A 27,565-nucleotide genomic window follows, 5' to 3' on the forward strand; every position below is an offset into this window, starting at 1 on the left:
GAGTTCAGACAAGTAACTACACACTGCAATGTTTCCTGATCAGAGGCATTTTTATTCAGACTATTTTAGAAACAAATATGAAATACACAACCAAACTGTAAAGAACTACTCAGAAAAGCCTTTTCAGAAAGGAAAAACAAGAGCTAATGCTACAGTCAGACTGTTCCCAAATTCACTGCAGCAAGACCATTAGAATTCAATCAATTCTATCGTGCTGTAATAAGTTTAAGAAATACAGGAAATACACACTACAAACTGAAGTAGCAATCATTTGTCACTGATAAAGCAGATGCTCATCACCTTGACAACTTAAAAATCTGTGCTCTTACACCATAAGCAAAGTCTAGTATAACAACAACTCATGATCAAATATTAAAGACATTTTTATTATCTAAAAATTAAAACTTGAGACTCCAAAATTATAGTAATAACATCATATCTAACTGATACATTTTAAACAAACCTGAATTACATAGTGCAAAGTCAATTCTTCCACACTCACCTTTTAATCTGAAGCAGTGCCCCTAGGTATCCCTAGCAGTCCCAACTGGTCATACTCCAAACAGGAGCACAATGGAAGAGCAATTGCTCACCAGCCCAGCCCCCCACATGGCAGTAAGGATCTCACATTACTACAAGGAGTGAACACATTTCTCCCCACCCACCAATGCAGCACAGAATGTAGTTTCTATGCATTTAGTAACACTCAATTGGTCAAGCCTATCAACACTCATCCATTACAGCTAATGTTTAGTTTATGTAAATTAGCATCTACAAAACCCTTTATCAACAAGCTTGACTCCATCCTGCAAGAACCACCACTTCTTCGGTTTGGACCTGACTCACACACCTTGCATGTAAAAAAGTAGAAGTTGCTTATCCAATCCTCAACTTTGCTTTTGGCTTACCACTTATCTTTCAGTCATCTTTTACTAGAGCAGAGTCTTGACTTAGACAACTCTTCACATCAGAACTGTTCCATGTTTTTGATCATCCCTGAGGCCCACATCTCAAAGCACAGCAAGATTTACTACATCTCATGACAGGTGATAAGGACTATAGCCTTCAAGATGTGGATGCAAGCTGGACTTACACAGTGCCACGACCATCTTGTCTGGTTTACTCTTTATTTCTCTTCTAGTAATTCACAACAATTGCTGGTTGGACTCCATTGCATGTTGGCATATCACCAAGATCTCACTCCTGAACAGTTATGGTCAGCCTCAATGCATATTTGTTTCATATACATCTATCTCCATGTCACCTTGAGATGCAAGCCCTTACAGAGCAGACTGGTTATTTTCTTCATTCAGTTGTCCAAACCTTTCTTTAAAAAACTAGTCTGCTCTCACCATTTGAGCCATTTTATGTGATGACAACTATGTAGTAAGTGCAACTGGTACACAGTACTGGCGTCACATAGACACCTCTATTTATTCTTAAATTCTGCACCTCAGCCCCTTAAACAGGGCTGAAAATCCAAAGACAGAAATATGAATTTGATAACGTGAGATCTATGGCTCACAAAAAAACTGGACAGTAATTTAAGTGATAGCTGAACTTCATTTGTTGGCCAACAAAAATGTAAATTCACATATAAACTACTGACATGGAAACAATACAGAACACCAACCCCAAACTTCAGTCTGGTTTTGAACAGTGGAGTACTTTGCTGAAAGTCAATCCATTCATACAGGTTGAGAGGGACCCATGTAGGTCTTTTTTGTTTTGTTTTTTAAACAAACTGCACAAACTCACAACTTTCATAAACCCAATCTGCTTCCAGGCTACAACTGCAGGGCAGCAGTCTGCAGCAGAGGAATGAACAAAAGCGGATGAACACAGCCATTCTCCTCACCCTTCTGAAAGGAGAGATGAAAAGTACCATCTGTACTAACTGTTACATCTGAGCACTACTTGGGTAGGAAAAAAAGAAGCACCACCATCACCACCACAGAAAACAAAAAGCAGCCCCACACACTGTAACCCAGTGCACACATGAGAGCTAGTGCCCAACCAACAGCTTGCAACGGACACTGGCAATGCACAGCAGCTCAAGCTCAGGTGAACAGCTCACATTAATTACTGGCTGATAATCAAGTGCAGCTGTGAAACCATTTGTGTCCAATATGCTGCAGTTTCTGAGAGCAGGCCAACTCCCTGCCAATGCAAGAAACTCATTTTTCTTTCTTGATAAGTCTACCTTCCCACAGCATTCCTGTCACTGAACAGTGCCATGCATCCAAAAAGGGCAGGACTGGACTTCATTTTGCAGCTGTACATCCGTTAGCCAAGCCTCAAGCAGAGAGGACTCAGCTTTGTACAAAAGCAGGCAACTGGCCTTTAAAAAATAAACAAGTGAGTCAGGATCCTGGCTTAAACATATGAGAAGTCCAGGAGAGAGCAGACTATTAACATTTTCAGCAGACATTTACCATATTTAACTCTGAAGATTAAATTTAGAGAGATTTTGAACTGAAGCATTTCCTAAAAGGAATTAGTAGCTGCTTATCTTTAACCTGATCCTTTAATATATACTGCTCCACATGTACAGTTTTGCAGTTGAGGCCCACCTGCACCTGTGGAGTTTTTGCTACGAACACTTAAAATGGATTACTTGAAAGATTTGAAAGTTACATAAATCAGTAATGTAAGTAAATAAGATGAAGCTGTTGTACAACTAAAGCCAATGAGATCCAAGTTACTTAACATTTTTATTTTGGCCAGATACCCTAAATAACTGGATGTGAGCAACAGGAACTGGGGGGTGTTAGCAGATACAGGTCACACCGAAGCACATCATCTAGGACAATTCATATACAGCTTTACAGCTATATAGGACAGAAAAGCACAGCTCAATATCTTCCAATGTAAGAACTGTAAAAAAAAATCTTACAAAAGTCTCATTGGAGATGCCTTCAGAAGCAAACCTTTTTAATGACATGTTCTGTACACACTGCAAAAAAATTCCTTTGTGCAAAGTCTTTTGAGGACACAGCTACTTCAGCTCAAAAACTTGCTCTGGACAATAGATACAAGCTAGACAGACCTGAGTACCATGCCTCCACTGTGCACTTCTTATACGGAAGAGAGGCATTAATATGTATAACTTACTGACATTACATTTGTAATGGCTACAGAACTAGTCCCAGCAATTTCTGGAGTAATGTTGCACAGAAGAAGAATAATAAATTTCAGAACAGTTTCTTATGTGAAGTTTTTATTAAAGTCACCCCTCCCCCCCACCAAAAAAAAAATAATTAAAATCCCAAACCAACCCAGTGTTTGAAATAAGATTTACAACACTTGGCACATTTAACATACTAGTAAAATTCATGCTTGGCTTCCAAGTGTTCAGTATTTCTTCAGACAAGCAGTATGACATTGATTTTAAGCAACACTGAAACACCTACACTGCGTACACATCACAGCAGCAAAGTCACTTAGCTGCATGTTCTTCCAGTGACTGACAGAATGAAGCTCTTTGTTTTTACCTCCCATAGCCTCTGTTTTAATTGCCTTAGTCTCAACAGAATGTAACTTTTCTAACCCCTCCCCACAATGTGCATTCCCACGTCTCTACCAGCCAAGATACTGCTTTGCACACCATCACCTCCCGTCACTATACAGCCTTGACTCACCTTGTCTAAATAAAAAATGCTGAGCAAAGATGGTCTTGTTCAAGGATGTGCAAGTATTGCTGCAGTCTCATCAGAGACACAGTGAGGTTCAGCAGAGCTGAGAAGCCTGGTCACACAAATGAAAGCCTACCTATTCACCTCCAACACTAATTTGTAATGCAACTTGAAAATTAATTTTACTAATCAGTGCAAGAATCCGAAGTACAACCAGAGAGAAATTCAGTCATGAACCAGACAGATCTCTTTCATGAATAAAAGCAAGTTATTTAAAGATATGACCTCCACAATAAGATAATGCAGTCTAAGTAGTGGTGCACTAAAACACAGCAATTTTATTGCAGATTTTAAGAGGGCTGGAGGAATGACATGGGTACTTCAATGATGTTGGAAACTTCTTCATACAGAATTGCAGTAATGATGCAATCATACATGAATAATCAGGAATAAAAAAAATGAGCGAGAACCAAGAAACTAAATTTTTCTCATCAGACATGTAACTTTTATTTCTTTTAAAGACAGCTTTATCTGAAAGCTCCTCAGATACTTGTCTTTACACAAACATAGCTGGTGCACCCCCATTCACTTCATAGACACCTACAATGTTTCTGTATCAGCTGTCTGAAATGTTTTCCAGAGACAGCATTACCTCACCTTTCATCACTCCTGCATTCAATTAGACTGAACTCCTTGACCTGACAATCCCTTCATGCAAGAACTCCTAATACACTTCTACACAGAGAGCTGAACTAATCCCACATCCATTCAGCAATCACAGGAGCACTCCCGTAGATACTAATCCACTTTCCCCTTCTCCCAAACTAGTTACTGTATCAGAATAAGAACCATTTGCAAGTAATTTAAAAGGAAGGCATTTTGTACATAACTACCTTCATCTTTGACAGTAGCCTCACAAATCCTATGCATTTATTCTCTGGAGTCTGAAATTTGAAGTTCGGAGTCCGAAGTTCCCCATTTCTTCTAAATAAATGAAAGAAGATCATCCTGCTGCCTTGATCTTCCCTTTATGGACGCGTTCTGAAATACGAGGGCAGACCCTACCATTCCACTTCGCTGCTGCCACTGCACCAGCAGCAGAACGGCTGGGACAGAAATGGATGAAGCAGGCTCACGGCCAACGCCCTGCCAAGCACCACAGATACCACACACACAACACTGGAATTTTTGTCTGGTTCAACAGTTCATTACACCAGCAATAAAGCAGACCTCATAACTAACACAGCGGTGTTTGTTGGGAGAATTTGAGGCTGTTGACAAATATCTTAAAGCTGCTGAAATACCTGGGTTGTTTTGAGTGTGCGTGGTGCTCAATGAAACACAACACAATGGGCTACATCCTCTCACATAACACTGATGTTTCAGCCCTTACTGTTCATAACAGAGGTAAGAGCAATGTCATAAGGACACTGCACATCTCAGCCTTTGAGTATTATAACAGGCTTTTAAATAAAATATTAATATTTAGAACAAGCACATTTTAACACATAGAAATATGCAGACTAAGAGTCAGCGGCCATAGTTAAATTTAATCAAAATGCACTCTATTAGCACCTGGAAGTCTTCCAGGAGCCTCCTGTGCCCTTGGCCATCTGCCAAGACAGCTGACTGTGTTTCAAGTCTGCTGAAATCACCAGGCTGCGTGTGAACATGCCATTCTCCAGTTTCAGTAGGGTATTTACAGTTTTGATGCACATAAGAAGTAGCTACCTCAGCACTGATATTACATTTGCACTTCATAGACACAGCCAGAAGTACTTGGTGTCACCTGGATTCTGAATGTTCGGAACACTTTGCAAAGCAGCAGCTAACCATCACACTTCCAAGTTTCTTCAGCCATGGAAAAGCAAGGCAGTAGTGACACCTAACATGAACAAATCATAGCTAGAACCAAGATCTGATTTCATGTATACAGTATGACCCACGTAGAAAGGACTTGAGTTTTATCTTCAAGTATGCTAGAGCCAAGCTCAAAATTCTTGTTTAAAAACCTCATTCAAGTTCACTTTTTAGAGCTGTAACATGCAGCAAGAGGCATCTCTCAGAGTAGCATAGCATGGGAAATGCTGAAAGGAACAGGAAGTCTGGAAAGCAACCATAATTAACAGTTTTATAATGCATCAGAATGAGCAGATATAGCTTGTATTCAGAGAACATCAGGAGTGCTACACCTCCCAAGAACACCTGTACTTCTGTGCAGTTGAAATTCTCTCCAGAGCCCTTCAGATATACATATATTACTGACTCAAGATATTAGAGAACACCCAGGATACAAAAAGAAAGCCTACAGATAAGCTCATACAACTCTTGCAAGAACTGTGGTGGTAAGGTCAGCAACAAAAAAAGCAGAAAACCACAGACACAAAACAGAACTGAAAAACCATCACTCTGGTCCTTTATACTCTGGGAGTATTTGATGCACTATACAGAACCTTATCAGCTCCAAAGATTCCTCAGGCTCAAACTAGGGCTCACTGTCACTATAATAGGAAGAGCTAGAACATTTGCACAGAGCAGATGCACCACAACTCATGCACAGCCTGAAATCTGGTGGCAAAAGCATGCTAGCACTTAAGTACTGCCAAGTATCAGTCGTGATGTATGGAAGCCTAACAGAGTAAGAAGTGAAAATGCTCACTGTCAGACCAATTCACTGTCTGAAGAATTCTAAACTCAGATTTTGCCACATAACACAGTACTACAGCATTCACAGGGTCTGCTCTGGTGCCTCTCCAGGGCTGCCCAAGTCTGTGTGAGCACCAGCTTCTGCACTCCTACCCCAGCATTCGTATGCCCTTTAGGAGCCTGTTCAGTGGAACCAACCTGAGCAGCAGCCTGCACAGCCCACGCTGGGGTTTTGCAGCCTTTTGTTTTGTGCTTGAGCTGAACTACACAGCTTATCACCCAGCAAGTGGGGCTCTGTCCCCTGGCTTTCTCCACCACCTCTGCTTTATCAGAAAACAAACTAGTCCCATCTATGATCCCAGGGAAAAGCAAGAACAAAAAACTAAAGCTCAAACCAGCCTTTTTACCAGATCAGTTTCTGGTCTTTTGGCAAGCTGAATTGATTTACTGGATGATCAGGCAAACACTAGAGCCAGCATAAACTAAGCAGGAGCCATTAGGCCTTCTGTTATTAGAAACAGATGCTGCTGGGAAAGGCTCAACTGCAGGTATTCATCTCTTTACCTTCCACCACAGGTAGTGCTGGGATCAGCTGTGACTCACACTGACTGGACATGGCTTGGTGGACAGCCCACCTAAGAAAGACCAGCTGCAAAAGCAGCTTGCTAGCAGAGCAGTCACTTGAAGTTCATCTTCTGCTGGAGTGGCACAAAGTCTTATGCCATTCTCAACACCACTCAAAACAGTGCAATGGACAGCAACAGATGCAGAAGCGAAGTTTTTAGTAAGCTGATAAACTGCCAGCTGTACCACAAAGCACATGGCAACGTGCAGTCACTGTACAGAAAAATGCCATTTCAAGAAGCATTTTTTGAACATGTGAATATTACACCTGCTAGCTAGAGACGGCTATAGAATGATAAATAACACTGCTGTGAGAGTTTGCAAGCATACCCAGTAGAAGTGTGGTTAAAATTGTGAAGAACGGGTTAAATGGACATCATCCTGAATCAAGCACCTGGTCATCTGGCAAGGGGACCAGACCCAGTTTCAGCTGCTCATCACACCCTGCAGGCTTGCCCTGCCATGCCTTCTGCACATCCAGATCACACCAGAAAGTAACTCCTTGCTTTCCTAGAAGTATCTCCTCCTCCCCAAAGAGTATTTTCCTTGCTGAACTGGCAAGTTAAACAGCTTGGTCAGGGGTATGATACTGAGGACAATGACAAAAATGAAAGGAATAAAACCTGAGCTACTGCTGCTGGAAGGGGACAGAAGTGAAGCAACAGAACACAGCTGTGTTATCCTCTCCAGGACTCCTAAACACTCTCAGATTCCCACGGCACACGCAAATGCAAGCAAGCTACCAGTGTATCTAGCATAAGCATCACTTGTCAATTCACAGAAAGATTTCCTCCAGCAGTCACACACCCATCAGGGCCACAGCCACAGAAGTGGAAACTAGAAGGCCAGAGCTGCTATAGGCAGCTTCCACAGTACAATATAATGCCAGGAAGGAGGCTCATATCAGAGGGAGGAATAAATGAAAAAAAAAAAACACATCTATAACTGGTGGACAAAGATTCAGGAAAGCGGCCTAAGGTTTCTGTACTACTGTTGCAACAGCCACAGCACTAAATCCCACACCCTAAGATAGATTAGGTTTAACACATTGATTGTTAGGTTCAGCAGCAGCCCTGGTGTCAGTCCCTACCACTGGTATAAGCAGAAGTGCTTCCAAGATCCAGAAGAGTTACTATGGATTTGGAACATCTGCATTCCAGTTTCAAAAAATAACAGACTGCACACCTCCACTTCCTCTCCGTTTCTGTTTGGTTAACATTTGCAGGAAGGAAAAAACCCTCAGCAGAAAGGAGTAACACAGCCCAACTCCCAGCATGTTCTCCTGCCCACTAATTGCTACCACCGGTGCTTTAAAAGGCCACGAGGAGAATTAAGTCATTTTGGAAGTTATTTTAAACTAAACCAGCTTGCATCATGTCTCACATCTCTGCTCCCCCCCCATTCCACACAATGTTAATTTCAATGGACTGGAGCTGTGCCTCAGCCCCCATCTCAGGCTGACATCACAGAGCACAATTCCGCCCCAAAGCTCACAGCCCTGCAGCTTCACTGGCTTCACATGCACTACTGTGCTCCCTGAACTTAAGCACTTCTTGGAGGGAGAAAAAACAGTCAACAAGATAATAAACAATTGAAATAGTTCATTAGGAAATTATTCTATTCTATGATTCTACATCAGCACACAAAGCTATCAACATTAATTAAATGCCCTTCTGTTTAACAGGGCAGGAGTTAACTGACAAGGAAAATGTCACTTCTTTATATCCACACAAAATATTTTATATTTCCAATAAAGCAATGCAACTACTCCACAGCCACTGGATGGATAGTTAAAGATGATTAAAGGTGCTGTGGAGAATCATCATCAGTTGTTTGCTTAACTCAGAACTGAAGCAAGTCTTGCACCACTTTTTTTTGCTGCTCTCAAACTTCTGGTGGGAATTACCCAAGAACCCCAAAATTTGACATATCCACACGATAAGCATCACTACCTGACCCGTCACCTTGTAAACATTTAGGAGAAGATTTCACTACTCATATCTTGAGCCAGTGTGAGCAGCCCAGGTGCAGACACCTACCTTGGACTGTTGGACCATGTACCAACCAGAGGCCATGTGATGTGCCCACTGGCGGCCAGTTACCTGGCAGACCCAGAGCCCCACACCAGCTCCCTAGGGCACTTCCCCACTAGCATTACTCCAGCAAATGTATGCAAATGCACAGGACAGACCAAGGCTTCAGGAAACACTCGACAAAGCAGCAGGTTCATCAGGCAGAAAATGAGCTGCTCTGTACCAGAGGGTACAGTAAAATTCAACAATGCCAATCTTTTGACTAGTCTGTTTCTAAAAAAGAAAACAAAATTGCAAGCTGCCCTCAGTTATGCAGTGGCAGTGCTGTGACTCACAGCACACTGTGTATTTTACGGTCAAAGAGTCTAACAGCCGAGCATTTTCATTTCTGGTTTGTCAAGCTTGTTGGAAAAAAAATATCTCCAAAGCCTCAGTGGAAAAGCCACTGCAATGGCAAAACCCTCCAAGCCACAGCCAATGTGGCTGCATGCTCCTGCCCACCCCACCTCGAGCTCCAGCCTGACACATCTGAAAGCTCTGCCAATACCAGCAGATCTCTAAGGGAGATGCATGTTCTTAAAAGATGAAAGAGGTTGGCACAAGTTGTAGTTATACACTGTATAACACAACTGCACCAGCAGCAGCTCTATGACAGGTTTACACTTCCTGAACTAAACAGCTCAGGAACCTAAAGATCATTTTCACCAGTTAAGTATCTGCAGGTTAGAACCTGCAAAATTTTGTTTCAAACACTCAACACATCAATGGCATAAGGGGAAAAAGTGACAACCTGAACTAACACTATCAGCCCATACTGCAGTCCAGTAAGGAAAAATAAGGTGCAAGACAATAACAGCACAAAGTTGTGATACCTGCTGTGGTGTCTGGAAAGTCACATGCAGCACTGAACTTCATTTTGAGGCAAACTTAACGTTTCTGTTCAGTGAAATGCGATTAGGATAAAATGGAAGGGGCCCATCAGCATTCTCTAAGAAAATGAATTAGCAGGAAAGCAGGAGTTCATGTCGTAAGACTTGCTTGCACGCTCAGGGTGCCTCCAGGGAGCTTGTCAACTGCAACACAACCTGCAGAACAGAAAGGGAGGTACAAGATAGCTTTGCCACAGGATCCTGATCAAGTCCATCTTCCGTAGAATCTGCCTGCCTTTCAAAAGTTTCCATGGGAATTTACAGAATATCTGAACAGATCTTGTACAAGTTCAAACGTGTGGTTATAACTACACAAATAAACAGCAAATTTACAATAAGGTTATTTTTTTCCCCCCTCTCCTAATTTCTGCTTATGGCGTAGCTCACCCCAACAGTCAGTCACACTTCCCCTAAGAGGAAAATAAGGGCTTCTACTTCTAACAGCACATTTACCCTCTCATCACTAAGGTAAGAGTTTCAGTATTATTTTCTCCTTACGCACTTTGCCAGTTTAACAACGCTGCTCTCAGGATGGTAAGGTTCCCACAGAATCTTTACAACAACACACACAAAACACTTAAAGCTTTCTTCAAAGTATTCGTACAGTGAAGTTCTTGAGCTGACAAGACTAAAACATACTTTCAGAGAAACGGAAGTGAAAAGAAAAGGTAACGTGCAACTTAGATGAAAAGCTTATTTAGGATTCACTTCTTCATTCTACCAAATAATGGGGGAAGATGCAAAACATAATCGGCAGGAACATGACAAACCAATTCTCAGACAAACTTGTCAGCTAGGAAGGAATGGTAAATAGTGTAGAGCATGAAGCTACACACTCTTCTGTCTCACTTCTCTCATTTCTTCCACCGACCTGAAGATGTAGGTATTAAATCTCTTCCAAGTGACACATACCAGCTAGCATCAGTACTTGAGTCAGTTTTCAGCAACAAGTAAAAGAAAAGCAGGGAGATGACTGCACTTTAAAAACCTGTCTAGATGTGTGGCCACACAGTTTCCATCTTGAAAACTACACAACCAAGTCTATATTCTCCCTTTAAAGAACCTAGGCTTTTTTAATTTTTATTATTTAAACAGTGCTTGCCATGTAGATATTAGAAATGAATTAGCTTAGTCTCCCAAGTTAACTCTTTCCAAAGGCTGCAAGTTCAGCATCAATCGAGTACTCGCAGAAGATCCAGGTTCCTTTCCATATTAAAAATATCCCAACAGTTTCCAAGGAGAAACATGCAATATGCCTTCTGAGAGACGCAGCAAGTACAAAAAGATTCTGAGAAGTAATTAGTTTGCTTTTGAAGAACACTGCTAACCACAGGTAATACACTACTAGGGATAAAAATGTCTCAACAAGTGGTACTGGGTGGTGCAACAGAAAAGGAAATCCCCCCAACTCCTACCATGAAGATAGTGCAGAACAATGGCACAATTCAAGATGCTTCAGGCTTGGATACTGTTTTGCCTTGCCATAGGCAGGGAAGCGAGCTTCAGGGGGAAGAGGGCAGGAGCACAAACCAAGAGATATCTGAACCTTATTACATCCCTGCACCAGCACAGTCCTGGGGCACAGCCTGCCCCAGTGAAAGATCCAGTCACAACTGCCTGCTGCCTCAGGTAGGAAAGAGAAAGCAGCACTGTTGAATCAGCTGAAGACCAAAATAACTGCTGGGGAAACTGCTGCATCAGGAGCTTTCAGCATCTATAGGAATGGGCAAAGGCTGCTGAGAATAGGGGTTACAAGACTTTCTGCCTGTGAGCTGCTAGTTGTTAACAAGCACCAAGATTGTTTCTGGAAATTATTTTTCACCTAGCCTATAATAGACAAGAGGTAAGCTCCAGAAAGAGCTGTGTGTGTTTGGTCCCACTTGCTGTGCAGCAGGCTGCCTGGCTCACTGCAGGCCACAAGTGCAGCATGAGTCAGACTGAAATCTCACTGCACCAATGATTCCACTCAGGCCCAGGAACAACTGTGCCAGAAAATCTGCCCTCCTCCACCAACCCCATCTTTGCAAGAGGGGAAAAAGCACTGGGTGTGGGAAGCAGCCAGCCCCTTGCCCACATGAGCCACTAACTGAGCCTGGCAGGGCTCAGACCTCAGCCCTGAGTCACTCCCTGGGCTCCATAGCTGGGCTGCAGGGCTGGGCATGGGTTTTCCCAGTGAAGTCAGTGTGTTTTAGGCCTCTATCTTTCCCAGAAACATGACCACGTATTCTGAATAGCCGACAGAGAATAGTACTTCCTCTCAGAGGCCCTACACTAAAAACCCTTATTTCAAGTGGGATCTTTTAAACACTACCACTACCAGCAGGCAGCCTCTAATATGTATTTTACAAATCAAGAACTGATTAGCATACCATCTTAAAAACTGAACGTGTGTATCCGTAGGCTTTACAAGCAAGTCTGGAATAGACCATGTGATTTTTTTCACAATTGGAAAAGGCATGGGAAATCCCTAGAAACAGCACATGACATGTACAAACAGCAGAGCGGAAATTACGAACAGGATCTGAGCGATGGCTTTTATCATTTGCTGAAGAAAATCACGCATTGTGAAGTGGGGTTGATCCACCAACGAGAGGTAAGACTTAACTGATCATCTGAATGTATGTTCATTCTGCTGTTCTCAAAATTACACAGCAGCAAAAAAGCAACCTGAACCACTACTAGCTGTTTACAGTCAAGAATTCGTAGGACTGCAACATCAAAGACTCTTAAGAAAATCCCACTCCTCACTGAAATGCCCTGTCAAGTTTTGGTTATTTGCAATTTGCTCACCCAAATCTGGCTCCAGATTTACATCAAAATATGGAAATTTAAGAAGACTGACTAGCAGTCTTGCTTTTGTCACAGACCTACTGATTCCTCAGACACAGCCAACAATAACATCTGATTCACGCACCACGGCAATTGCATTCTTAACTAACACACCTCTGAGCAACCTTTGCAAGATTTCACCCAGAGCCCAGCCCACAATTAGGGCCACACTACAGCAGGACAGCATAAAATCCTCTCTAACTGCAGGCAGTTTGCAGCACCGAGGAGGAAAACCAGTACACACAACAAACAGAAACTCAGCCCATAAGTACAGCAGTGTTTTTGGTACCCAAGTGATATTGCAAGGGATCTACAATACACAAGCAATGTGATCAAAGCAGAACTAACCACTGCAAAACAGCTTTAAGTCTATCTTGCACTACAATGCACCTCCCCTAGATGAAGGGCACAGCAGCAGTGCCGTTAGTTTTGGTAACAGTTATTGAGGCTTGGAACTAAGCTAATCAGATATTGCTCAGCTTCAGTTCAGTACAATAAAATTCTTATTAAGCTGCCTTCTGCAGGCTAGTCTCAGGCTAACCGAGGTTGTTATTCTCCTCTCTCCTCCCCCCGAAAAAGAGGGACTGCTATAACCACCAGGTTGATATTGCTCAAGAGAATCTTTAAGATATGACTCTCATGAATTATTACTAAGAAACTCTTCCAGCCATTTTTATTTACGTCTAAGAGCAACCTCAAAAAATGCAGCCCCTAGGAAGCCACTGCAGCTTTTCTAAAGACATTTGCCACCTACTCAGACAGAAACTGAAAGGTTAGATGTCTCAGCATCTTCCATAAGACCAAGGAAACTGACAGGTATAACAAACTGCTGTGTCTCTTACCAAACACGTGCCCACATGCATGTTTAAAGAGGTTAAAATAACTGGAAAGGCTTCCACAGAGCGAGTTCAAGTATTTTGACAAGGTGCAATGGTTCATCTCTAGATGTGAAACTGAACTGCTGATATGGAAACACTGGTCAGCTGAAGAGCACCAACCAGAGCTAAAAGTCCCTCTAATTTTTCTAAGCAACCAAGCCAGCCTCTGCCCTCCACTATCACCACAGTGTTCACTGCTCCATTTTTAAGCTGGGATTGACACTTAGGGAGGGATATGGCTTAGCTAAAAAACAAAACAAAACAAAAAAACCTAACACAGAAGAGTGAATAATGTACCTTCCCCTCTAGTGCACCGCTCCAGATGAACTCACTACAGGATCAGCTCAGTACCAAAGAGTAGAAACAAGTCTGAGCAGCAGTTATAGAGGTTGTGGTTTGACTAACTTTATTCTAGTGTAAATTGGCACTTCCTTACAAAGCAACTGCTCTGCCCCACCTTTTCTGCTCTGCCACATTCTGTGCTGGCACAGCTGTTGAAATGGCTACATGCTGAATTCTGAGAATGATGGCACATCTAAGAACTGAATGGATATTTTCACAGGGTTATTAGCTTGTAGCTGAATAATTACTAATCAGGAAAAGCAGATATTGCTGATCTTGTCAACCAGGAAGGCTGGAATGGCAAAGACACGATTGATGAGATGCACGTACAGGAACAGCAGGATTGTGAGAGGTAAGCTAGCAGGTAGCAGGGACGCCACAAAGGGAGCCTGGGAAAAATGAGATTCAATGGGTTGGCACAAATGGTAACGGGGTGGTTCTGCAAGCCCCAGCCCCACTGGGGAGCTCCACAGGCTTTCCAGTGAGGCAACAAAAGGAAATTTTTTGTTTGCTTGTTTGAAGTTTTCTCTTAGAATCTAAAAGGATCGTGCATATACACTCAGCCATGTTAAGATTATTAATGTTGCCTTGGGAACTTAAAATGTTCCCCAAGGAGCTGGATTAGACTAATTACCTTGTCTTAGTACACAAGGTGGTAGTTCACCAAGTCTGATGAAAAATAAGTACTCTAAAAGGTGCATGGCCAGAAGTATTTATCCTGCAAACAATTCAACTTGTTCTTCGATGACAGATCTAATGTTTCCTTTTCAGTTTGTGACACCCATCACTACAGCATTCAGCTGCTTCAAACAATTTTCACAACACCATTATTAAGCTCTCTCTCAGCACAAAACTAATTAACTTATGATCTTCCTATAGAGCCTGGATTCTACAATAAGACAGACATCCACATAGCAAACGACACTCAAGAAGTTACCATCCCAACGATTCAAAGCTAGCCCATTTCACCATGGCTCCAGGATGCAAACCTTGAAAGCTAACAAGATTTCTCATTACCATCCCATAGCAGAAGCCTTTTTCTTTTTTCAAACACTGTTGCAGCTCTTTTGCAAGAGAAGATGCACCTCACCAACAGTGAAAAGGAGGAAAGAAAAAGCAGTGCTTTTGTTAGACATCTAAACAGCAATCAAGTATAAAAAGCAGAACAACATGGAAAGAAGACATAGCAGTAAGCATAAATTAATGATCTCTTACTGGAATTCAGTTATCTGCAAAAGAACTCAGTCACTTAATCAGGAGAAAGGGAAGACAGACACATACTTCTCTCAAGTCTTTCAAACACCATTGTTCAACAACAACAAAAAGACCAAGCTTTCAACAAATCAAGATATCTGTAAGTCTGAGAGCCTAGGTAAAATTAAACTGAAGATCAGTAAATAACAGGTAGCTCCATCTTATTCCCAAGGTCTGAGGTAGCTGCATAGTGCACAGCCAGCCTACGGATCTGCATCACACAAAGAGAATGAACGTGCACAGCAGGAACTGCAGAAGAGTGAGAGTTAAACAAAGCTCATCACCCTAAAGCATATGAGGAAAATAAGTACCTACTGACGTGTGGCCAACAGGCATAACATACTGCTTTAATGAATGACAAGTTCTACAATAACCCGCTGCAGAACTTCTTTCAAGCCATCGGGACACTCAAATAAGATCACTCAGTTGAGTCAGCAAAACCCATTTGCACTGCCCATTTGTTTTGCTGAACATTGTCCAGCCGTCCTTGTTGTGGTTAATGAAACTCTCGCTTCAAAACCGAGGAAGCAGAAGAACCTCCTCACCTCTGCAGCACCTTATTTTGTAGAGGGGAAGAAACTGCAGAACACGGTTTTGAAACTGCTGCAAGATCTCTTTCCATCTCCTCTTCCTGTCTCACCCCCAACAGCAGCTATTGCACGTTTCCCTTTCAGTCGCTCAGAGGACAGACACATGAAGCATCACTCCTGTTTTTACTTCATGTGAGACCACTTACTACCCTTAATGCAATCACAATAAATATGTGCAATCTGTATTTCTAATAGAGTCTGTCCATGCAGATGCCAAAAAAAAAAACCAAACCATGAAGTGAACTTCTACAGCAACACAGAACTTCACACCCAAAAAAGAACCAAGTCCTCAGGAAACAGCTTTTCCTGTTCTACTTCCTTCTACATACGAACACCTGGGCACTCAGCCCAAAAATAGTTTTAATTGCTTTATTACCTGCTCTGCTGAAATCAATGCGTTTTAATACATCGTCCCTCACTGCTTCTTAGAAAGCGCCTTCTCCCACGTAATCTACCACCACCTCCATTAAGCAATTAATAAGGAAGGCTTTTTCCAGCTCACTGTCAAAAATCTGAAGTTGACCCTAAGACCAATAACTTGAATTTCATTACTTTGTCTCGCTCGCCTCAAAAAACCGCTATCGGAGCACATTTGCAGCAGTGATGCTCCATGGGAATGTCAACACCAGCGCTCAGCCCTGCCCTGCTGCGCTCACACAGGCCACAAATCAGCCCCACATCCTCAGGGTTTAGCTACGCTATCATTTAAAAATACATGAAAAAAATCAGGACCCAGAAGTTACTGAAGTACAGTAAGTTTCAAAGATGCATCACCAGTAGTAAACACTGTGCGGATTTTTAGTTTTGATAAACATAAGCCAACAGTTTTTACTCCAGAGGGCATAACCTCTCCTGTAATTATTCTGTACCTCTGTACAGCTGCAGGTTTCCTGATGCGACCACACAGACACTAGGACACAGGAGAGGGAAAGCCACATTCACTTGTCACGCTGGTTTTATTCTCCCCATGTCTAGCTCTAACAGTAAAGATGTCACACTGGCAGACAGCAGACTTCCATAGCTTTCGCTCCTTTTATTATGCTGTCCTCATGTTGTTCCACTTTTCTTAAAAAGATCAAGCCAGATTACAGCTGAGAGTGCAACAGTGGCATCAGGCTTCAGGGTGCCGCATGGAAGCGGCTGAAGGCAGTTTTGGAGTTGATTATCTGTTGAATTCTTTCACCCACAGAAAGTATATGCCTTCTGATGTACTCCTCAAATATGCTGGGGGAGAAAAAAAGGCATTTGATCCACACATTCTTATTGTTTCACTTGCTTATTAGGCAGCAAGTGCCACTGCAATGTCAAGGGCTGGTAAATTTTTAGATCAGCTTGTAATCATCCTGAAACAGATGGTGATTACAGATTCTAGAGGCTGAGTTTTAGTGCCTTTTTTTTTTTTAAACTTGCACATTCATTATTCTGAAGAACTTCATTAAGCATTCGTCCTCTTCTATGCTAACCACTAAGTACAGTCAGAAGGAGAGATCTCCAGTGTCTCATTCTTTACCTCAAAACTCCTTAGCCAAAATCCACTTCTGTGATTCTATTTTCTCAGTATTTGTGGCTGATATGTATTGAAGGAGCTAAGCCCAGCTTCCTACAGATCCCCAGCTTTCCTAACCTGCTCCCAACAGGAGACAGCCAACACGACACAGCACAGCCCCACCAGCACTGGGAACAGGGCGACCACAGCAGGCTGCAGAAAGCAGAGCCTGCCTTTTATTTCTGGCATTTCACTTGGTGAAAGTTCTGCAACAGCATCTTTCAGCATACCAAAAAAGTGAATGTCTTGCTCTCCACGTGAGCACATTTTCATGCTCCCCTAAGATCTGTGAATAATGTCTACATGTTGCTTCCCCTCAGATGCCCTCTGAAGTTATTCCTGACTGCATTCCCCAGAAAGATTTTGCCAACTCTAGCGCCCTCCTACCAAAAGGGCACCAGTACAACTTCCTCACAGCCCATGACCTGCACTGGGGAGCCCTGGGAAGCACACCTCCCTGAAGACCTTTTTCACATTAGGAATTCACACACCTGCTGTAAGCCTTATCTCTCCGTGATGCTAATGAACAACACTTCCCTTCCTTGGGTCATACTTCCTTCTAGGAGGGAGAGGTTTACAGTTCTTCTAACAGTTTCTTCATATAGCTCTTCTTCACACTCAAATAATCTTTGGATTTTAAATTGAAAACTTGGCCATCAAGCATGTCAGCATTCTGGCCCTACATTCAAAAAGCCTACAGGAAAAAAAAAAAACTACTTTTCCTGTTTTCTGTTCACCAAGTGCTTTTTTCCAATGTATAACACATTTTGCTGAGATGTAGGAACCACGTTTCAGACCCACCCCTTCTGCATATCCTTATTCCCGAGCCTTTAAGGCTCAGAGACCAACTCATTGATCGCTGTGCACAGCTCTGAAAGCAGCCTTAAGTAAGATTTTTCAGATGAGTACTACGTTTCTAAGTTTATTTAATTACTATCATCATTAACTGTAATTTATGCTCATTTCCTAGTCTAACCTTTTCTTCTGGGTTTCTGTTTATTTTGCTAGGAAACATAAGCATGCCCAATTCCTGACCTCAGTGAATGCATACGAGTGCTTTGCCTGCACAGAGTTCTGTCTGGAACTGCTCCCATCACACCAAGCACTCATTTCCATCTGTCAGCCACAGCTGCACCCAGCATTACACATCAACAGGGTGAGCACCTACGCCAGCATCCAGCAGCACTTCCATGCTGTGTTCTGAGCCAAAGAGACACCTAGATCTGGACACACCAGGTTATTCTGCATGCTCCCTCATTTGGCAGGGATTACTGCCCACAGGGCCCAAAGCATTACTCATGGTTACACCTTGCTGCAAGGTGAGGACACCAGAGAGCATCTGTAGCATGCACAGCACACGCTCAATCCTACTGCCTTCCTTCAAACCAAGGCAAAGTTGCATCTCTCCAAGCTTGCCATACCCCCAGCTTGCCCTGCCACTCCAGCTCCCCTCACCAACTCAAGGCCTTCTATTTGCCATTTTTAGCCTTACACACATAAAGCAGCATGCCCCTGTGACACTTCCCAACCGGAATGGCTGTGCACTCCAAACAACACAGGACTGTAGGAACCGCACAGAGCACCGTGCCGGTCCCTATTTGCTTGGTTATTACACACAACTCCGGGGAGGACACGGGACTTCCCTTTGCCCACAGCACGAGCTGGGGCTGTGGGGGGCTGCACTCCACGAGCAGCTCCGCACAAGCCAGCAGCATCTCACCCCGCTGTCACCAGCCCGCTGTCCTCCGCGAGCTGCGCCTGGGAGATAATCGCACGCATTCAGAAGGGGAAGGAGGCTCCTGCGAGCCGAACTGCGGCGCGCAGGGCACCATGCACTTCCCCAGGCAGAGGCCGTAAGCGTCTCGCTCCTTCCCAGCCCGCGCTGCAGGACGCGGCCGCTCTCAGCGACCCAACCGACAGCTCCGCCGCCTCCTCGGGGTCACCGCACCGCAGCGACGGCCGCGCCCGCACCGCCGAACCGCGCACAAAAGAGAGGCGGCGGGTCTGGATGGGCTGGGAACAAAGACAACACCGAGGCGACGCATCGCCGCCACCAAAGCGGCCGCATCCATAGCGCACGCCGACAGCTACACGAGGAGCTCCAGCGCCGAACGCCGCGAGGGCGCATCCGGAGACGGCGCTCCGCAGCGCGGCGGCGGAAGGGCTGCGGGTACCGGCGGACCCCGCCGCTCCGATCCGCAGCGCCACGGCCATGTGACGCTCCGCCGGGCGGGCAGCAGAGCCGCAGCGGTTCGTTATTAGAAAATAATTTTCGGTGGAGGGGTGAGCTGGGGTGGGGGGGGGATCGGGGGAAGGGAACCGCAGCGCATTTCCGCACCGCCGCCCGGGAGGGGCCGGGGCAGCTCCCGCCGCCCGCGGGCACCGCCGCCCCCTGGTCCCGCCGCTTACCGAGTGGTTGACCCCCCACATGAGGACGCTGAGCAGCGGGTCGCTGGCCCGGAACAACTTCACTTTTTGCGCCACGAAGTGTTTCTTCTTGGTCTTGGTTTTACTCGCCATGACGGAGGCGACCGTGCCGGGAGCCGCCATGGCGCGGGAGTCGGGGGCGGGACGCGCGGCGGGCGCTGGCTCAGCACGGCAGCCCCGCGGGCGGCTCGGCGCGGCGGCGGACGGACCGACTGCCGCGGGGCGCCGGGCGCATCCCGGCCTCCGCCGCGCCGAAATGGCCCCGCTCGCGCTCCGCGGCCCCGCCCGCCGCGGGGGAACCGCCCCCGCCACGCACGGCAGCGCCCCGCCCCTCCGAGCCGGCGCGGGAACGGGCGCCGAGTTTCGCTTCTCCACGCCCCGTTGCGCATGCGCCGCGGGATCGCGCCTGCGCGGTGCGGTCGGTGCTGCGCCCGCGCTATGTCGTTCCCTCGCTGGGGATGCTTCCCGGTGCGTGCTCGCCGCGCTCAGCGCTCACATCACCACCCCCCGTATAGGGGGGACGGGGCACTGCGCGCCGCTTCCTGGCGTAGCTCCGGCCCGCCTGGCTGACATAAGGCGAATTCTTGCTGAAAATAGCGCTCTCCTGCAGGGTCCGTGCAGCTAAACTGTTCGGTGAAGTCCATATGCCCCACAAGCTGCATTCACCCAGCTGTACCCAAAGCAAACGTTTTCACGTGTTTCTGAGCTGGCTTCGTGACCACAGAGGATGTGGTCAATGTCGGAGGACATCCCGCAGGGGCCACGTTCCCAGCGTAGGAATGCTGCACACAGAATGTACTCCTCACACACAGAGGTCTGCATGGGCAGCCCCTGCTGCACTGAACCTAACGCAGAGACAGCAGAGAAACACAGAATTGTTATGGTTGGAAAAGACCCCTAAGCTCATCTTGTCCAACCCCTACCTGTTCCCACTAACCACATCCCTCAGTGCCACATCTACACAGTCCTTCAACACCCCCAGGGACAGTGACCACCACCTCCCTGTGCAGCCTGTGCCGGTGCACCACCAGTCCTTCTGAGAAGGAATTTTTCTTAGCATCCAAGCTGAACATCCCCGGTGCATCTCAATGCTGTTCCCTCTCATCCTATCGCTGTTAACAGGGAGAAGAGGCCAACCCCCTCACCTCACCCCATCTTCCTCTCAGGCAGTTGTACAGAGCTATAAGGTCTCCCTGACCCTCCTCTTTTTAAGACTAAACAATCCCAGTTCCCTCAGCCACTCACCGTTAAACTTGTGCCCTAGGCTCTTCACCAGCCCAGTTACCCTTCCTTGGGCACACACAGTATTTACACTACTTCCCCCCCCCCCATCTTTTTCACTACTCAGGTGTACCTGCCTGCTGTAGGCCTGGCTGCATGCACACGCTGATCGTGAAGCAAGGTGACCTTCAGAGTGCAGCAGCAGGGCTGCAGTCTGAGGACAGACAAAGGTGAGCTGTGAGCTGTCCCAGTCCAGGCATAGCCCTCATCAGATGGGACCTGATGCCATAAAGGTTGGGTGCAGGAGCCGGCACATATCAGCAGTCCCATGGAAGCAATGAGCCAGCTCCCTCCAGAAAGGCACAGAGTAGGCATAAGGTCCATCTGGGAAGCAAGCTACCTTTGGAGAAGGACCAAAGTGACCCCAGAGACAAGCTTACGAACGCATCTATAGCACAAGTCAGGCAAAGTGTAAGCCTAACTCCATCTGTGAACTTAAATTGAGGTCCTGGTCAGAGGCTGTGGGTTGTCTTCCCAGGTGAGGCTGCTCATTAGGGTCTGCAAGTGCACTCTGGGTTCCCCTCCCTCGCAGCACAGACCTCCACGAGTGCTCATGGATTGAGAGCCTTGTTGCACTAAGCTCAGTGGTTAAGTGTCTCATCCACTCTGTTCCTCTTACGCCATTGTGACTGCAGTAGCAAAGTCATCCAAACAGATATTGCTTTATCTGGTAGTCCTTTATCTCTCTCCTGCATAGAAGCAGTTAACTGCATTTGTTATATAGTCTTTTTTTTTTCTTAATCTTACTAAGAACAGGAGAGAGTGGAGACGCTGTATTTTAGTTTAGGTTACTCCTATTTTTACAGTATAAATTTATTCAGAAGTTAGACAAATTCTAAATTATAACTTTTGTTCTTGAAAAAAAAAGTCTTACAACAAAAATTCCTGACTGTTCCTGCAGTCAGTGGAAGCAGCTGAATAGTCAGCACCTCTGACTAAAAGCAGGTCACTTAGATGCCTAAATATAGATTTGAAGTCAGATTTTTAGAAGAGATTGGTACCCATTTATTCCTTACATTATGCTTAGAATGTGACATCTAATCATTTTGCAGTGCTGCACGCATCAGTGTGACATCTGTCACATATCTGCCTTTCATCTTCTTTCCACAATAAATCCATATAGTGAAGCATTTTGTTTTTTTAAGTGTGTAACGTGCAACAAATATTTTGGAAGGTTTATTACAGGGAAGGGGAGACTGGGGAAAGAAGTTGTTCTTTTCTTTCTTCCAGGAGACTTTGCTGTCTTCTCAGCCTAGATTCTGAAGAGCTCTTTCCTGCAAATGTGAATCCTTTCCAAGGAAGATTATGCTTTATCAGAGGAACAAAAGATGTCAACCATAATCTTTACACCAGAATTTGTACGAGTTTTGGGTAAACCTAGATGAGGTCTAAGGCACAGCTTTGTTGTCTCCAAATTTTGGCACAAAACCTACTAAGGATGCCTACTTGCACCTGTCTGTCTTATCAGGACCACTGTGTCTTCTACCTATGCCACAATATACTTGAAGCTGGACGTGTGTGTCACTTGGAGCAGTGAAACCTGGTCATGCCTGAAGCCTGCACATCTCTTTGGCACGCTCTTTCAGGCTGTGCTTCAACTAGAGCTCCAACCTCTTTCTTCCTCCAACTGTAATCCTAACCCCACCCCTTAAAATAAACCTAACCAGGGCCTGATCTTAGGACCAGACAACCAGTCGAGGCCTGTGATAAAAGTTTCGCCTGCAAAGTTGTTACATCCTAGACTTCTCTTTCAACACCGTTTGAGCTGAAACTTTGGGCTCTCCCTTTCCCTCAGCCCTAACAGTAATCCTGTGAATAAGCCTGGTCTTACACCAATCCTCTGCCCAGGGTCCCCCTGCATCAAAGCCTTCTCAAAGAAGGCTGATGAAAGATACTCTGGGATAGTACTGAAAAGCATCAGAGCTAAAACCAGACATGGTGCATGCTGCCTGTAATGCCTCTGGAGAGGTCTCTCTTGGTCAATGCAGCTCCACAACTGCATTTAAGTTCCATTGTAAGTCAGGATCTGTAGGTTCCAGTCTGGTAAGAACAGTTACTGAGAACAGGGGACTCATTCTCTGAGTTACTGCACGCGTCAAGTCCTGAGCAGCACTTCCGACTTTAAAGAAATCCACCCCCCACAGATATACAGTGTTTGAGACTTCTTCAGTGTGTCCAGAACTTTTTGATGGCTGGATATAAAGCTTTTGAACTGCATAAGGACTGAATGGGAGGGCACGGCCAGGTTCAATTCACAGTGTTTGGGAACTTTGTTAAATGAATGCTGTCACCAGTGAACTAAGCTGAATGTGCTGGGCTTCTGGTGAGGCAGTGTACTATTGCCAGCAGCACTGACCAGTTTTTAGAAGCTCCAGTGGAAATGAAACTATTTTGTTTTGTCATATCTGTATAAATTGTTTCCCACCATTTGTGAAATTCCTTCTTCTTCCTATGTCTGTTACAAGGTGCTCAGCTGGAGCTGGAGGACAGGGGAGAGCAAAGGAGCAAATGAGCTAGCAGTCCCTTGCTAATGAAGGGTTGTCTTTAACTGACTTCATCAACAGAATAAGAGTGCTAGTCCTCACATTAGCATTTAAGAAAAGCCTGAGATGAGCAAGCTCCTGTTAAAGGCTATTCCCTCTTACTGGTACGTGCAGCAAAGTTTTGTTTAACCTTATTGTCTAAACATAATGCTTTCTAATTTGACACTTTATTCCATTATGTATAGGAATGACTTGGTTTTTGTTTCACTGGTCATTTAGAGCAATTCTACTGGTGAGTTAGGGTCTCTGCTTTTAAGGAAAGGGATATCACAGTTTGTAACTGAGGCTTTGCCTAGCTACTGGAAGGTAATATTCCCCTTTACAATTATTTTCTGCAGCTGCAAAGAACAGAAGGCCCACAGAATTTCCCTGGGCCAACTGCCACAGAAACTAATTTCGGCTAAGGCAGACTCATAAATTGTTCCATTACTCTATAAATTGGTCTGAGCACACATCACTTCAAGCCAAGCTGGGCTACTTTAAATCTAGCCCCTAGTTCTGAAATACTGCTGCTTTTTTAGAGAACACATCTTGAAGACATGATGAAAGTAATAAGAGCAGCCCACATATTTTGAAGACAAAACATTTTGTTTCTTTTAAAAACAGAAAAGGAGAAATAGAAAAGCAGTAACTATCAACTACTTAACATGCAGCCTCCTTAATTGCTCTGATTTTAGAAGTACACATACAATCCATATGTGGAAACGATTACTGGTTATATATGCTTTCAGGCAGAAAGCATTGCCAGCATTTAGATGTGCCACTGGGAGTTAGAGGATTCACAGAATTTCACATCATTGCAGAGGATTCTCTGGATCTCTGGGACATAACTTACAATGCAAAATGAAAATTAATTTACAGAGATCAGTGCAATAATTTTTAAGCAGAAAAGATTCTGACACTTCATTTTAAACATTACCAATTCTCTTTTGTTTCTCAGCAGGAAGCATGACACATAACCAGAGGCCTACAAAGAGGCCATCAGCCCCAATTGGGGATCAGGAATCTGTCTTAAGTGATGCTTTGGGGCTTTTATTTTTTTTTTTTTTTAGGGGGGAGCTGGATGTACTGAAAAAAAGTAGACAACTCACTCCAGTATATGTTTAGGGAATTATTACAGCCAGAGGTAGCTTCTTTAGTCACCACCGTAAATGCAGTGGAAGCCAGGAGAGCTTCTTCTCACCTTGTTTGACTCTCCATAAACAAGCCAACTAAAAGCCTTACTGTGATCAGCATCTAGCAGTAGCCATGCCCATTTTAGTTCAAACAAAGTAAATTCCCCCTAGAGAGAGAAACACTAAAACTCAGCTATCCCACTCCCTCTGGGGCCCTCTGCTTCCCTTTTATGACTTCCCCACTTAGGCAGCACAGCCTTCAGTTCCACCTCCCAGCAGTTTAACAAGCCACAACTGCCAGGTTTTGCAGCTTGTACAGCCTTTAAGGGCTAACCTCTTCCTTCTTATTTAGCAAAAGCTTTTAACCCTTTTTAGGTTCGTAGTGACTACTTGAGTTGTTTATGTGCAGCTTCCTGAAGAACCAGGGATTTTCTGAAGTCTCTCCGTTGATGCAACCTTTGTTTTATTGGGTGTAGTCAGCTGTAGAGTTTCAGATCTGCTCCTGGATGCTGTTGCTCCAGCTTGGGTTTAGAGAATTTGGAGCAGCAAAAAGATAAAAATTTATAGATTCCACTACCGAAATTGTGGTATCTTATGAACAAGATAAAAAATGTTTAAGTTCAATAAGGGCATTCTATATATATACCTTCTTGTTTGTTCTCCAGCCTGAACGGTATTTTGATCAACATTAAGTGTAATATTTTGATATTTGTGTCTATCTAAAAGCTGATCTTTTTCTAAGTACTTTTTTTTCTTATTGAAAAGATTCTGTGCTTCCTGTATCTAGTTTTTATAACCTTTAAACATAAAGACAAATTTTAAAAATATTTAAGTAATAATATTTACTTTCTTTAACTGCACATATTTTAGAAGATCCTGCTTGGTGCATAGCTCATCTTATTTGGTAAAATGATTAAGTTCCATTTTCCTATAGCTGTATATTTAATACTTGCAATATTTCAGAGACATTTTCCTTCCTGCTGCAGGGCTTCAGCAGCATTATCAGTTTCTAGCTGAGAAACACTACTTCCTTAGTATATGTCATTTTAGAGTTTCTTGCTTACTGTGGTTACTCACAGGAACTACCAGAGCTGATGAACTGTTTAAGAACTGCAGTGGTTCCCACATGTTCTAATTTAGACAGTTGCCACTATTACTAAGGGTTTTGTTTTAAGAGAAGGGTATATCTGTGCTCTCTTTCAGTGTTGCTAAATAGCTTTCTGACATTATTCTTCTGAAGTCTTTGAAAGGTACTACTAATACCAACAGCGGGACGTAGTCCTAGAGAAGGATTGTGAAAGTGTGGGAAAAAAAGGTGCAGTGTTTTCAAAGCTTAAGTTATAAAAACATGCTTTAATATGGGATGCCTCTGTTTTGGATGGAAAGCACCAGGTCTGAAGACCCTGATCAATCCAAGTGAATCCTGAAGCTGTAGTGGCACAGTACTGTGAAAACCAGGTCTCCCATGTATAGCATCTAAATAAAGCAATCAGTCACCAGACATTAGCTTGCTCCATATCTTGTCAATTCATAATCTGAAATCTCCAAGGAAGGAACTCTTGCAACTTTACCAGTATTTGTCCACCCATACATATTTTCTATATCTCCAGTTTGTTTGCAGCTGCTTGTCCCATCACTGGAATAAATCCCTGTGAACAGCAGCCCTGTCCTCCTAGCGTAGCAGCTGCTCCCTCCAATGGCATCTACAAACCTGCTGAGAGTGCACTCCATCCCATCATTCAGGTAATGAATAAAGATATTACACAGTTCTGTCTTCACTATGAATCCTTGAGGGATGCCACTTGTACAACCAGTCACCAGTTCTGCTTCACTTTGTTGATTACCACCCTTAGAGCCCAGTGGTTCAGCTGATTTTCAGCCCATGTTATCATCCACTTACACAATCCATATCTCACTAATTTGGCTTTAAGGAGATAATGGGAGACTGTATCAAAGAATACAGTCCTACTAGAATCAAAGCATACAGTGCTCCTCCTTCCACCACAGAACAAGTTGTCTCATCACAGAAGGCAATCAGGTTCAGGCATAATTTCCCCTTGATCACTCTGTGCTGGCTGTTCCCGATCACCCTCTTATTTTTCCCATGTTTAGAAATGGCTTGTAGGGGAATTCTGCCTGTAACTCTTGCAGAAAGTGCAGTGGAGCTCCTTGACCTTATTTTCCCAGATTCTTCTTTTTGCCTTCTTCAGCATGGATGTGAGTTTGCATTCTTTCTTCCTTATGGCTCAATCGTAGTATGTTTTTATTTTGATCAATACAAAATTAGCAGTGGCACCTTAATAAGCTATTTGGGGGATAGAGTCTGTCACATTACTCCTTTTAAGGAAATTTTATATTTGCAGTGTAAAAAAATGCAATATTTAGAGTTCAGTAAAATATGATATGCTTCTGCTAAATCAATTTTTACCCTGTGTAAAACCAAACTCTCCTCAAATTCTTCCATTTTACATATCAAATACACTTTTTCTAAGAAATATTCTGAAAGAAAATGGAAATTAGAAAAGTCACTTCCTTAAAGCTGGTGTTTTTATTATATCTCTTCCCTGCTTCTCACAAGAGCAGAAGTGAGAATGCTTTAGGAATTGTTTAGACACAAGGACTGCAACAGACGTCCAAGAAACAGCACAAAATGCAGTAGACAAGGATAAAGAGAAAGGTTTCTTGGTGTGTGGCATTGTGCTGTATGCCCACAACTGTACCACCCCTGTGGGTTCAGGAGCTGCAGGGTGCAGCAGCACAGCCATTTTGTGTGAGGTGGGGGTTGGGCTGGGTTCTGTTAGAGAAGCTCTTCCCTCTTGTGTGGGTTTGTCTGCCTTCGCACACGTATGACATCCTCCAGGTGTAAGAGACTGTGGTGCACTGCCTGCTCTAT

General features: G+C 44.1%; 1 protein-coding gene across 2 annotated transcripts in view; it reads right to left on the reverse strand.

The window, feature by feature from the left end:
* The window catches only part of PIP4K2A (phosphatidylinositol-5-phosphate 4-kinase type 2 alpha), a 97,595-nt gene extending 77,601 nt beyond the window's left edge, over nt 1–19,994 (reverse strand). The window contains exon 1 of one of the 2 annotated variants that reach the window (XM_065731407.1): nt 19,716–19,994. In XM_065731407.1, coding sequence (XP_065587479.1) covers nt 19,716–19,856 — 141 coding nt within the window. In that variant the 5' untranslated portion in view covers nt 19,857–19,994. The remainder of the gene's footprint in view (nt 1–19,715) is intronic. The other variant, XM_065731406.1, reaches the window with a different exon arrangement.
* Nucleotides 19,995–27,565: the final 7,571 nt, after the last annotated feature.

This window comes from Cyrtonyx montezumae, unplaced genomic scaffold, assembly GCF_038088225.1.
Source record: "Cyrtonyx montezumae isolate F1298 unplaced genomic scaffold, pur_monq_1.0 scaffold_14, whole genome shotgun sequence".
NCBI lineage: Eukaryota > Metazoa > Chordata > Aves > Galliformes > Odontophoridae > Cyrtonyx > Cyrtonyx montezumae.